The sequence below is a fragment of the Artemia sp. Qi Xiang Cuo genome, chromosome 16, assembly GCF_049724085.1.
Source record: "Artemia sp. Qi Xiang Cuo chromosome 16, ASM4972408v1, whole genome shotgun sequence".
Taxonomy (NCBI): Eukaryota; Metazoa; Arthropoda; class Branchiopoda; order Anostraca; family Artemiidae; genus Artemia; species Artemia sp. Qi Xiang Cuo.
Window position 1 is genome coordinate 43712177 of NC_142809.1, and position 14933 is coordinate 43727109.

At 36.8% G+C, this 14933-nt stretch overlaps 1 protein-coding gene across 1 annotated transcript in view; it reads left to right on the forward strand.

Moving 5' to 3' along the window:
* The window catches only part of LOC148942940 (uncharacterized), a 33509-nt gene extending 28170 nt beyond the window's left edge, over nucleotides 1–5339 (forward strand). Inside the window, exon 3 of the mRNA XM_089102236.1 lies at nucleotides 4965–5339. Coding sequence (XP_088958362.1) covers nucleotides 4965–5206 — 242 coding nt within the window. The 3' untranslated portion in view covers nucleotides 5207–5339. The remainder of the gene's footprint in view (nucleotides 1–4964) is intronic.
* Nucleotides 5340–14933: the final 9594 nt, after the last annotated feature.

A 14933-nucleotide genomic window follows, 5' to 3' on the forward strand; every position in this document is an offset into this window, starting at 1 on the left:
TGTGTGCAGGAAGCGAATTCAAGAAAGCTATTGTTACTTACTTACAATTTCTTCATAATTTAATGAAATGAATAAAACTATTCTAAAGAATAAAGACGGGTTAAGCTTAAAGATATTTATTGCCTAAACGTATTAACATATTTTTGGAGAAAAAAATACAACACCACATATTTACATAAAAATAGTACTTAGAGTTCACACTTAAACATCCAGAAACGATGATCCCATGATATAGAATAGTTTTTTTTAACCATGTCTTATGGATTTATCACGATCAGGTATGTCCTTAGGTAACCACTGCGCGAAGAACCTAACCTCGTATGCAGGACGGTGATAACCCCCTTCAAATTTAGGACACTTAAACTCTTCTAGATTGAAAAGTAGAATCGTAGGGTCAAATTATTGAATTAAAACTTTATCTGTAGGTACATTACCCTTTACGTAGAGTGCTTCAACCCCAAAAAAGCTGCAAATTTCACTCAATTCCTCCTGAATATTTCTCAGTTCCTGACCAGCATTATTAAGTGGTGTAATCACTTTATCATAGAATCCCAGTCTGTTTATATAACGTAATGTAGTACTCCACAAGCTTTTATCATACTAAAACAGATTATAGTTCACTATCCAATGATAACAGTCAATTTTTTCGAGATCCATAGACAATAATAAAAAAAGAACATTCAAATATAACACCACAAGATGTTTTTTTTAATCCGATAAATTCGGTGTCATACAGTCCTATCATCTTGGGGGCTATTAATGTAGTTGTTAAATAGAGAAATACTTCATCAACCTTTTTTACCTTCGCTCAAGGTTGAATGGAGTTATAGCTAGTGATATGAATCCTAAAAACATCTGAATTCATTGTGGGGAGGAGTCATAAAACCTCAAGTGGGAATTTCTTAAGAAAAACACTTACATTAGGAAAAAATACTAAATGTTCCATTATTACCTAAGTAGGCACGTCAAATACGAAATACTAAAGTTAACTTCTCAAATAATAAGTCCCTGGAACCTAACGCCCACGAAAATCTAAAAAAAAAAACTAGGTCTGGAAGCGCAAACAGCTAAATTAACTATTCTAATTCATGATTTCAGGCACGTAAAACCACAAAATACTAAAGTTAACTTCTCAAATAATAAACCCCAGGAGTCAAACACACACGAAAATCTAAAAAACCTAGGTCTGAAAACCCAACTTGGACTTGCAAACATCAACCTGGACATGCAAACAAAAAGAATCAATGAAATAAAATCAAAGTGAACTTTGAAAGATCAAGAGAATGTAACTGTGACAAGCTAAACCACGACAAAGCACTACCGAAATAATCCAACTCTTGCATTTCAATGAAAGAAAAACTCAATTCCTCTTAGAATTATTTAAACTAAATACTTACCCCCGCCTCTCACAGAAAGTTCAGAAAGACGCAAAAGGCTTATTTATAGTCGACTCTCGTGGAACTCAAGACTCATTTAACTCAACCCCCGTGCAACTAAACCATCCATGTAACTGAACCCCTGTATAACCGAAACCCTGTACAACTGAACCCCCATGTTACTGAAACCTCGGGCTACTGAACCCTCATGCAACTCGATCCAATTTAACTAAACCACTGTGTAACTATACCCCCTTTAACTGAACCCTCGTGCAACTGAGCCCTCCATGTAATTGAACCCCTGTATAACCGAAACCCTGTACAACTGAATCCCCATGCTACTGAACCCTCGTGCTACTGAACCCTCGTGCAACTCGAGCCAATTTAACTAAACCCCTGTGTAACTATACCCCATTTAACTGAACCCTCGTGCAACTGAACCCTCCATGTAACTGAACCCCTGTATAACCGAAACCCTGTACAACTGAACCCCCGTGCTACTGAGATTTCTCATAGGCCACTGGGCTAATTTGGCTTTTGTGTGTGCCCCATTGTTTTTGTGTGGGTTCCATTGTAACTGAATCCTCATGTAACTGAACCCCAAGCAACTGAACCCCCATGCATCTGAACCCTCGTGCAAGTGAACCCTCTTTAACTGAACCCTCATGCAAACAATTCTGAGTGTAGTCTACTATTCTTTAATTAGCAGCATTGTACATTTTGTTTAAATACTTATTTTTTCATTTTCCAGATTCCAGATTTTTGTTTAACACAAATGAATAGACAAGCTGAAGTATTTAAAACGAGCCAACATAGAGCTATGATCGCAATGAATGGTACTTTTTATACCTCCAAAATTGACTCCCCCTCTCCTACCCTCTCCCTGCCCCTCAGAACTGGTGGAACTAAGGGGACGTCTTTAACTGAACTCTCATGCAAACAATTCTGAGTGTAGTCTAGTATTATTTAATTATCATCATCGTAAATTTTGTTTAAATACTTATTTTTTTCATGTTCCTGATTCAAGATTTTTATTTAACACAAATGAATAGACAAGCTGAAGTATTTAAAACGAGCCAGCATAGAGCTATGATCGCAATGAATGGTACTTGTTATACCTCCAAAATTGACTCCCCAACCCCCTCTCCTAGCCTCCCCTGCCCCCTCAGGAAAGGGGGAACGAAGGGAACGTCTTTAACTGAACCCTCATGCAAACAATTCTGAGTGTAGCCTAGTATTCTTTAATTAGCAGCATCGTACATTTTGTTTAAATACTTATTTTTTCATTTTCCAGATTCAAGATTTTTATTTAACACAAATGAATATACAAGCTGAAGTATATAAAACGAGGCAACATAGAACTATGATTGCAATGAATGGTACTTGTTATACCTCCAAAATTGACTCCCCCTCCCCCTCTCCTACCCTCCCCTGCCCCTCAGAAATGGGGGAACGAAGGGAAAGTCTTTAACTGAACCCTCATGCAAACAATTCTGAGTGTAGCCTACTATTCTTTAATTAGCAGCATCGTACATTTTGTTTAAATACTTATTTTTTCATTTTCCAGATTCAAGATTTTTATTTAACACAAATGAATAGATAAGGTGAAGTATTAAAAACGAGCCAACATAGAGCTATGATCGCAATGAATGGTACTTGTTATACCTCCAAAATTGACTCCCCCTCCCCCTCTCCTAGCCTCCCCTGTCGCCTCAGGAATGGGGGAACGAAGGGAACGTCTTTAACTGAACCCTCATGCCAACAATTCTGAGTGTAGCCTACTATTCTTTAATTAGCAGCATCGTATATTTTGTTTAAATACTTATTTTTTCATTTTCCAGATTCAAGACTTTTATTTAACACAAATGAATAGGCAAGCGGAAGTATTAAAAATGAGCCAACATAGAGCTATGATCGCAATAAATGGTACTTGTTATACCTTATAATTTGACTCCCTTTATCCCGCTATGAGCCTCCCCGGTCCCACACAAATGGGTGTCTGAAGTTTCCGGCGTTAAATGACCTCAACTTCAAACCAATCTGTGTGCAGCCTAGTATTATTTAATTAACACCATCGTACTTTTTTATTAAATATTTATTTTTTTATTTTACTGATTCAATATTTTTATTGAACACAAATGAATAGACAAGGTGAAGTATTAAAAACGAGCCAACATAGAGCTATGATCGCAATGAATGGTACTTGTTATACCTCCAAAATTGACTCCCCCTCCCCCGCTCCTACCCTCCCCTCCCCCGCAGAAATGGGGGAACGAAGGGACCGTTAGATCCTATTTTAAATTGACCATACTTTTCAAACGTTACTTGTGTATTATACAGAACACATCGGAGAGGTAAAGCTAGGTCAAGTCACAATGTCATTCTATATTATTTATATCCTCATTAAGGACATTCAGAGCGGAGTTACACAAATGAAATACCTTCTTGCAAATTGAGTTAGTTTTATGCGAATGATAAAAGTTTTGGCAAATAGGGTTTTTGCTTGAGTACATTATAGCTTGCCAAGTTTTTATAAAAACCGACTAATCAAGTTATCATATGGAGTAATCGCCAGCTCTCTCTAACTGACTGACACACAAAAAAATGAGTGTCACATTAGAAAACCCGTCTGGTAGGACAAGTACCGTTCCTTGTAATAGGTAACTGACCCTGGTAACCCAATGTACCGGTTAAACTACACTGTATATTCATGCCTCAGACCTGTGTAAGTACATGTATATTTTCAACGAATTGGGCGCTTACTAGGGTTTTTTGCTTGAGTACATTATAGCTTGCCAAGTTTTTTAAAAAACCGAGTAATCAAGTCATCATATGGACTAACCGCCAGCTTTCCCTAACCAATTGACACACAAAAAAAAATGTGTGTCACATTAGAAAACCCGTCTGGTAAGGTAAGTATCGTTCATAGTAATAGGTGACTTACCCTGACAAGCCAATGTACCGGTTAAACTACACGCATATTAATGCCTCAGGCTTGTGAAAGTGCATGTATATTTTCAATATATAGATACATTACTCATGTAGGTTTTCAATATATAGAATGGATACTACTTTATTAATATATACAATATAACAACAAGCAGTTGGGTTTCCTGGGGCAGTTGCCCAAATCTCTTGGTTAGGTCTGGGCATGATTTGAAAAAGATCAGAAATTAAAAAAAAGGTTTTTCAACTAAAAAGCAGCATTAAGACGAACAGAAATTATTCCATGTATAAGGGGAGATTCTCCTACCTGAGCACCCTGCTATTTACGCTAAAAAGTTTGAACTCTTGCGCAGATTATTTAAGAATGAGACCTCACAAAATCTGTTAATTTGGAAAAAGAATTTTTTTAAAGCAGAATAAAACTTTAGCGCAAAGAGCTTTGGGCTCAGAAAAGGGCAGCCCCCCTCATATACGAAATAATTTTCGTTTATTTTAGGTTTTAATGTTGCTCTTACTTTCAGTAAAAAAAAATTACTCTCTTTTTATTTAGTTACCACAATTTTCATTATCTCACTTGACAGTATCTGTTGGGATTTTAGGTGGTCAGTGACTCCATCAAACTATGGTTTTGATTCATTATAGGTGATCTGGTGTCGATGTACAGAGGTTGTACACAGTACGAATATGAAAATGGGGAGAAACCTGGTCCAGATATCAACACATTTTTCCAGTCATGTCGCACAGACAGATGCAATACTGGTAGCGGAAAAGGATCGGAAGGTGGAGCTGGCGGGAGTGGAGTCTATACAGTCCGGCCAAAGAACACAGCAGTAGCAGTAGCGTCATCAGTTTTTTCGTTATTTATGGTTTTTCTATTGATTTAGGGAGTGTTTAAGTTTCTTGTCTATCGTTATTTGTACTTGATGTTAATTTTTCTTTTTATGAAAACACAGTTTTCTAATAAAATCTTGAATCCATTTTTAGTAGCATAGTAAAAATAAATTCAGTTAAAATATCCGCCTCTTTATCGAAATAGTTTGCTTAGAAAGTGAAGCCGACCACATAATCTCAGGCTCTGATTTCGTTGAGTCACACAGGAAAGTGGCCAAGGCAGTTTCGGTAAGAAACTTATCATTGTGATTACAGCCGTAGCTGCAGCCTAGTAAAGAGCGAGCGTCTGCCCATTGTAGCCGAAAAAACAAAGTTTCCCTTGACAAATATTTTCCAGTCGACAATAATTTGAAAACATCAGCCCTCGTTCAATTAAAAAAAGTAAAACAACTTTTAATTCTGAGGATTCTTGTAAACCTGTAAAAACCGAGGATTTTGAAAAAGAGCCTGAAACCAATCGAACGTGATCTAAAATCAAAATGTCATTTTTGAAAATTGTTAACTAGATGTTTGCATTCCTCCACCTTGAAAATCGAGGAACAGCGTATTTTTGAACTGATAGCACTGATGTGTCTTCTTAGTTTCTCAAAAGGTGATCGCATCAAACCAGTGGTCGTTGAATATCGGGCGAGGGCTTATTTCAGCAGAAGAAATATATAGCGCTCTTTATCAGAGGCAACGCTATAGCGTTGGCTATAGCAAAGGCCATATGGCTCCAATGTTTTATTATTTTTATCCCCCCCCAGAGGCACTTCATATGGAAGGGGTCGTCGTAAAAACTTCAAAGGGGGCTCCTTCGATTGGAAATCGAGAGTTCTAGTGCCCTTTTTAAGGGTGAAAAGTGATTGGAAGGCAAAGAACACCCCTTCTACGCCTATCATTTCCCCAAAAACATCCAATCAAAACTTTGAGATGGCCATTTTGTTCTACGTAGTTGATTTCCAGATAGAAATTATGTTTTTGAGGAGGACACTCCCCCGTAGCCCTCAGGGCAAGGGTTGTAAGTTGTGCTCTGGGGACATATAAGCTTATAGAAGGCTTTGTCGTAGAAACTTCAAAAAGGGCTCATTCGATTGGAGATTCAAAGGGCTAGTGCCCTTTTTAATGCTCAAAAGTGATGGGAGGGCAACTAACCCCCCTCTCACGCCCACCTTTTCCCCAAACACATCCAATCAAAATTTTGAGATGTCCATTTTGTCCAACGTGGTTGAAAATTCTGGAAATTAGGTCTTTGAGGATGACAACCCCCCCCCCCGGCCCTCAGGGCAAGGGGTGTAAGTTATGCCCTGGGGACATATAAGGTTTTTGTAGAAAGTGTTGTCGTAGAAACTTCAAAAAGGGCTCATTCGATTGGAAATTTAAATGGCTAGTGCCCTTCTTAATAGCCGAAACTGATTGGAAGGCAGCTAACACTCCTTCCAGGCCGAGCATTTCCCCAAACACATCCAATCAAAATTTTAGATAGCCATTTTGTTCAACATAGTTGAAAGTTCTGGAAATTGTATCTTTGAGCATGACACTCCCTCCCAAGGTCTTCAGGGCAAAGGTTATTAGTTATGCCCTGGGACATATATGGTTCTTGTGGAAGGAACGCTCGTAAAACTTTAGAGAGGGATCATTTGATTGGAAATTGAAAGTTCTAGTCCACTTTTTTAGCGTCAAAAGATATTAGAGGGTAACCTGCCGCCCCCCCCCATGCCCTTTTTTCCCAAATGTATCCGATTGGAATTTTGATAACAATTTTGTTAAAACTAGTTCAAAGATCCTATAACAAAAACTCCGGTGTCGACACAAACCCGCTAGGGCCCGGGGGCAGGCGTTGTAAGTCGTGCCCTGGGGGCAATTATGGTTCTTATGGAAGGGATGCTCATATAAACTTCAAAGAGGGCTCATTCGATTGGAAATTGAAATTTCTTGTTCACTTTTTAAGAGTCAAAGAGATTGGATGGCACTTATGCCCCCCCCCCCTCCACACCCTTTTTTCTCAAACCCATCTGATAAGAACTTTGAGATAGCCATTTTTTTTTTAATAGTTCAGAGACCATATAACGAACATTCCGGGGTTGACACAGCCCTCCTGGGTCCGAAGGCAGGAGTTGTAAGTTATGCTCGTTGGGAATATATGGTGCTTATGGAAGGGTTGTACGTAAAAACTTCATAGAGGGCTCATTTGATTGAAAGTTGAAAGTTCTAGTTCAGTTTTTGCGAGTCAAAAGATATTGGAGGGCAAATAGCCCCCCCCCACACCGTTTTTTTCCAGAGTGCATCCGATAAAATTTTGAAATAGCCATTAAGTTAAAAATTGTTCAAAAGTCAGATAACAAAAACTCAGGTGTCGGCACAACCCCCCAGGGCCCGGAGGCAGGCGTTGTAAGTCATGCCCTGGGGCATATATGGCTCTTATGAAAGGGATACTCGTATATACTTCAGAGAGGGCTCATTTGACTGTAAATTGAAAATTCGAGTTCACTTTTTAATAGTCAAAAGAGATCAAAGGGTAACTAGGCCCCCCCCCGCCTTCTTTCTCCAAACCGATCTGATGAAAATTTTGAGATAGAAATTTTGTTAAAAGTAAAATAGTTAAAAGGTCGGAAAAGAAAAACTCTGGTGTCGATACAACCCCCCCCCCAAGGACCGGGCGAAGGCGTTCTAAGTTATGCCCTAAGGGCATATATGGTTCTTATGAAAGGGATGCTCGCATAAACTTCATATAGGGCTCATTTGATTAGAAATTGAAAGTTCTTTTAAGAGTCAAGAGATTTAAGGGCTACTAGCCCCCCCCCATGCCCTTTTTTCCACAAACCCATCCTCTACAAATTTTGAGGTATCCATTTTTTTTTAAAAATTTTCAAAAATTAGATAACAAAAACTCCTTTGTCAACACAACCCTCCAGGGCCCAGGGGGTAGGCATTGTAAGCGTTGTCCTGGGGGCGTGTATGGTTCTTAAGAAAGGGATACTCGTATAAACTTCCGAGAGGGCTCATTTGATTGGAAATTGAAAGTTCTAGTTCACTTTTTAAGAGTCAAAAGATATCCGAGGGCAACTAGTACCCCCCCCCAACCACCCTTTTTCCCCAAGCCAATCCGATAAAAATTTTAAAATAGCCATTTCATTAAAAATAATTCAAAGGTCAGATAAGAAAAACTCCTATGTTGACGCCCGGAGGCAGGTGTTGTAAGTAATGCTCTGGGGGTATATATCGTTTTTATGGAAGGGACACTTGTATAAACTTCGGAGAGGGTTCATTTGAATGGAAATTGAAAGTTCTCGTTCACTTTTTAAGAGTCAAAAGTGATTGGAGGGTAACTAGCCCCCCCCCCCACGCCCTAAATGCATCAGATAAATATTTTGAGATGGAAAGTTTGATAAAATAAGTTCAAAGTTCAGATAACAAAAACTCCGATGGCGACACAGCCCCCCCCCCCTAGGGCCCGAGGGTAGACGTTGTAAGTTATGCCCTGGGGGCCTATATGGTTTTAATGGAAGGTATGCTAGTATAAAGTTCATAAAAGGCTCATTTGATTGGAAATTGAAAGTTGTAATTCACTTTTGAAGAGTAAAAAGTGATCGGAGGGCAGCTAGCCTCCCCACACGCTCCATTTATTTTTTTCCCAGACGCACTTCATATAGAAGGGGTCGTCGTATAAACTTGAAAGGGGGCTCATTTCAAAAGGGACAAACTCTTTTCACTTTGATATTGTTACTTTGATACCAGTTTTGATACTTTGATGAAGATTTAATTTTTTTTTTAATTTTGATTTTGAAATAAGGAATTTTTTAAAACCTGAAACTTTTTACAATCAAAAACGGACAAAAATTAATTAAAAAAAACCTGCCTAAAAATAAGTTTTTCAAAGAAAAGTAAAGGCCATTTTAAACTTAAGATTAGCAGATACAAATGCCTGTTAAAATTCAAACTAAAAACGATCAGAAATTACTACCAAAGAATAAATGAAACTCAAAACGAACAGAAATTAAATAAACAATCATAGGAAAAAACATACAACAAGACACACATACAACATACAAGACATTCAATATTAAGTACAAAAGAAAATATTTGTAGTTAAATTGGTTTTCAGTAAAGCGCCAATAACGCAGTAGGTTTTAGGCTTTTACAGTGAGAGAAGGAGACGATACCCAATCTCTTGTTTGTAGTGATTTTTGTTCGTTTCAAGCTTGATTTGCATATTCAATTTAAGTTTCACTCGTTTTATGGTTTATTTATTCATTTACATCTATATCTATTGTATGTTTGTTTTCATTCATTGTTTATTTAATTTCTGTTCGTTTTGAGTTTCATTTATACTTCAATAGCAAAATATTTTTTTCGTTTTAACCTTGATTTTTATATTCAATCTAAGCATTACTCGCTTTAAGATCTATTTTTTCGTTTATATTATTACTTGTTGTATGTTTTTTCCTATGACTGTTTATTTAATTTCTGTTCGTTCTTGGGTTTTATTTATTCTTTAATAGTAATCTCAGGTCTTTTTTAGTTTGAATTTTAATAGGTATTTTCATCTGCTGAGCTTAAGTTTAAATGGCCTTTACTTTTCTTTGAAAAACTTATTTTTCGGAAAGTTTTTTTTTCTAATTAATAGCAACAAATAGATAACACTACATCGTAGTACCATTTCTAGCATTTTGAGCCGCCAGACATCTGTCTTTGCCCGACTGAAGTCAGAGTAAATAAAAGTGCAAGTTTGGAGATAGCCAGTTGATCTTTCATTTTTACAGATTGGCATTTACAAACTGTAGCGCAACTGCAGTGTCTTTTATTTTCTTTTTTTCTTGGGACGATCGTAACGAAACTACTACCACTACTACTACTACTAACAACTCACCGCAGCACCAAGCCGCTTGATGCCAACACAGCTACACACGCTCCTCCAAACTAAAGTCGTAGATTATCCCCAGAGTACTTATTTGATCAGAAAATAAAGGTTTTAATCTTGTTATAAGTCACAAAAGACAGTGCCACATAAAGTGACAGTTTTTGCCACAAAACAACTAAATGATTAAGTAGGGCTAAATGCCAGTGACTGAGAAGCCTCAGATAGCCAATCTATAGAAAACTGTTTAAAATCTGTATATGAGTATAACTTTCCCCAAAATCTCTCCCTCCCGAAGTGTCAATCTTTTTTGCGCTTTTTTCCTAGAATTTGACCTCCTATGCGGGATTCAGGCAATACTACTCAGCTTGCAGTCCAAACATAATACAGAAAGAAAACAAACCATTAATCTATTAGCTCCGAAACTCAAAATAAATGTAAGTTTCACGGTTGTCACTATAATGTTTCTGTAGTTTTTACAAAATAGGGGTATCCATGTTTATTGGTGAATTTGGGCTGTTTTAAGTAGGGAAAGTTTGTATTCTCAATTAAACTCACTGCCTCTTCTTCCTCTTCATGGTTCAAGAATTTTTGATATACGATCAAAATAAGAAGAACTTGTTACCGTTTATTGATAACAGAAAAGAAGAACTGGATTAATACCGAAAAAGGGTCCCAGCTAGCCACTGCCTGTTGTCAGTCATCAAGAAGCATTGCCAATGTCTTAAACATTCTTATTGCGGTTATTATTTTTTGTACCTCTTAGGCATATACGAATCAGAGCACTTTTTTTATCAACTTATCCCCAATTGTGTCGACTCTCCCATAATTTCTCATACTTTATCTATTTGTGTTGATATTTTGCAACCCCCCTACCCCTTAAAAAAAAGTCAGACCTCGGGATAAAATTTCTGCGGATACAACTAGCTAAATATCCAAGTAAACTTTTGGCTTTTACCCCTTGCAGAATTTTACAGAAACTGATTTATTTGTGCTCTATTGCTAATAACTGTAAGCCATTACAAATTGTACTACTTTAATTATCGAAATTGGTTCAGTTATGCTCTCTTCGGTATAGTTTTTCGTAAAAATCTGGATGATAAGTTATTTGCTATTTTGGAAAGCACCCAAGTGAGGGGAATCAAACTGTCTGGAATGGATTCAGAGTTAAAACCCTTCCCCTGGGAAGATCTTGTGAGGTTTCTACATGCTCATTTCCCTTCTAAAGGACATTTACTTTCTATAAACTTTGAAAAACATTGTCTTTTAGTATATTCAACAGTTTAGTCAGTATTAACACTTGTGTACAAAGATGTGAATCTTAGACGGGATGTAAGATGGTAAAGGTCTATAAAGAGACAGCTAAGAGTTAAAAATTCGACTCAGTTTACCTAAACATGATGGTCATAACCGTCAAAAATGCCCAATTTTAAGTTTCATAAAACCGTAGCTCTATTAAAACAAATAAAATAAATTACTCGATCAAAACAGTTCCCCTTGAATATGTTTAGTGTATGCAATTTGCACTCGAGGCAAACCTTCTTTCATCATGTGCCTTCTGGCTCGAGGCATTTATTAAGAAAGCATGTGGCCTCTGCGTCGTGTTTTTAATTTTCCCCATGAATATAGCAGGAATGCTACAGCATTCCTATAGCAGGATGGGTTCCTATAGCAGAAACGATTCCTATAGCAATCGTAATGCAGGAATGGTTTTAGAAACTTCTGTGATCGCTAATTCAATTAGAAAATGAAGCTTCTAGTGATTTTTAAAGTTAAATTTAACATTATTAAGATAATATAATTGAACTATCAACTATACTTTTCGTGACAAAAATAGCTAACAGTTGGTTAGACCTCATTCTACTGTGAAAATCTGTTGAAATTAAGAAAATAGAAATAAAGACCTCAAACACAGGAACAAAACGGAAAAAATAATAATATTAGAATGAACTTAAGAAGGAATACAGCATTAACCGAACACTGGAGTAACCACAGAAACAAAATACAGTAGCGAAGGAACACAGAAGCGATGGAACATAAGAATGTCTAAAAAAAAAACATTGAGGTACGTAAATGAAACTTTCAGAAATTTCAAGAACTGGTGTATAAGCTAAAACCAGAACTTCTTTATTAACTGGCTCTGCTACTACTTACTTTTGTTATTTCTACAAAGCCATATCTATTTTTGCTATTTTGGATATAAGCCGAAATATTCATTAAAGATTTGAAAAATTTCACTTTCTTGGAAATTCGCTATTGTTTTACCTGTTGTTTTTTTCCTAACAAAGGAATTACTTCTTAGCCTTAATGAGTAAAAGTTGATATTTTTTGGCGAAGAGCTGAATACATGATTTTAAGGGAAAGTTTGTGCTCCAAATTCAGAAACGCAAACAAATATAAAGGGCACCTTTTGTGCAATTTCTTCCAGTATTATTCGTTAAGATAATCAACCATATGATTTAACTAAAGCAGCATGTTTCTCAAATAATTGACTTTTCTGTGTGTACATTCTCCAAGACACTGGTGATAATTTATCTCTTAAGATTCTTGATGAAAAGTTCTGATGAAATTTCAAAACTTCCATAGATTTTCCACAAAGCAATATAAAAATTATTTCCTAGCCTGCTAAACAGCATAAGAAAGAAATAAATAAAACTGTCACAGCTTAAAAAGTAAATTTTCAGACCAAGTGAAGTTTTCCCAATTCATCTAGTGATGAACTCGTTTAGAGAGTAGAATTAAGTCTTCGAGATCTTGGGACTGGAAATCTATGACTAGGATTCTCAAATCTTAGCAGTATCTGAAGGGGAGTAAGGGTTAAAATGAAGAAACATAACAAAGATGAAAAAAAATTACGTCCGTTTAAAAAAAAGAACAATGCAAATATTTCGGTTGTGACCTATCCTCAATCGTCCTCTGTGCAGAATCAAGGCTAATAAAAAAATTAAATAAAAGTCCAAAAAACGATGTAGAAGACCCACCTTAAAATTAAACAGTTCTAGCTGTAATTTTTGGAACCGAAGACACAGTTCAACCTTTGCAGGGGAGAAAGATATATAAATTCTTGCTATAAGGATGGCCAAAAAAAAAAATTGATTAATAGTAAGTAAGCTAGCCCCGTTTTATGGAAACATGATTGAAGATGACTGCGAAGAGGTTTGCCAAGACTCAAAAAGCTATGTGGAAAGTAAAGGGAAGTATCCTACTGGTACTTTTTGGGGATTTCATATTGGATTTACAACCAATAAGGTGAGAGGATTACATCAATTAAAAAAAAAAAACATTTGAACTAAATAGTGAACCTTTTCTAGAGAATTGAAGAGCTACTTGAAACTTAAGTCAACCAGTAATTACCAAAAATAGAAATAAAATTGAGAAAAGATATCGAATATATGTCAAAAATAGAAATTATAACAGGTAGTAAATTTACATATATAATTTTAGAGGCCACACTGGCTAATTATGACAGAACAAAAAATCGCAAAGAAGACAAAAACGAAGACAATAACACCCATTGAAAAACAGAAGAAAAATTATAATGCAAATATCTTGGTTAACACCTTCACTCAACCGTCCTCAGTGCAGAATAATAAAAATAGAATACAGATAAAAGTCCAAAGGACAATTAAACACCAAACCTCCAAATAAATACTGAAACTGAAGTAAGGACCCTTTTAAAGCAACGATGAAAGGGTATCTGAATAAAAAATACAATACTGAAAGGTATTTCACAGTTTTATTTTATGTAAAGCATTCTTAAAGACTAGTCGCTTACCAAGTAGGTCATTATCAGAAACTCTATTAGATTGCGAAATATTATTTTGTGGACGCATAAAAACGATTGGAATTAATAATTTCGTTATAAATGGGGCTTAGAAAAGTGTCTCCAGTGTATCTATTGAGGACAACCTTAGGTGAATGTACTACCACTATTTTGCTTGCCTGAAACACGAGTAAATTTCTCAGAGACAGTCTCCAGTGAGGAGGCGGGTATATCTGGTTCACGAGGTGTTGTGAAAAATCCAGATTTACTTCGAGGAGAGGTGGTTAAGAATTTTCTTGATTTTACTCCATATTCCCCAAGCTAAAAAAATCAGAAAATACAAATTCTCAAAACTCATAAATTTTTTATCCTTGATAAAACTTCATATAGTAAAAAAGTTGCGGATATTTTATCCGGCACTCACACTTATAAGCCCATAGATTCAGAACCCACCGATAAGTTCACCCGTGAAGTAAGAAAAGTGCTAAGAATTTCGCAAACTAAAAGATTTATTACTCCACAAATGTATAAATTATTTTATCCTAAAGGTTGCTCCGCTTTAAAATTTTACCGTCTCAAAAAATCCACAAAAATGGAGTTCTTTAACACCCAATTTTGACTTCTTATAGCTCTCCGGCCAGACTGGGAAAATGGTTGTCCACAATTTTTCATCCCCAACCGCCAACGAAAACTTCATACATTAAAAATTCAGTTCACCTTGTTGAAAAATTAAAAGACCTTGAAATAAAAAATTAAAAAATACGATTTTGGTCACCAAAGCACGAATATATTCTGCTTTGGTTGCCAGCGTTATGCTTTATTCTGTTGAGACTTGGTCGCTGACTCAGACACAGACGCTGAAGGTAAATGCCATCCATACGAAACACCTCCGAAAAATCGAACGCTCCCGATGGCCCGACAGGGTACGAAATTCGGAAATCCTCAGGTCCTTCAAACTCCCACCCCTGTCCGAGCAGCTTGAGTCTCGCTCGCTGCGTTGGTATGGTCATCCGCTCCGTCTGCCTGCCAAAACACCCGCCCGGCTCATCTTCGATTTTGACCCAGCTGCAAGCGGCTGGAGGCGTCCTAGGGGAAGACCACGCACCAGATGGGCGGACGT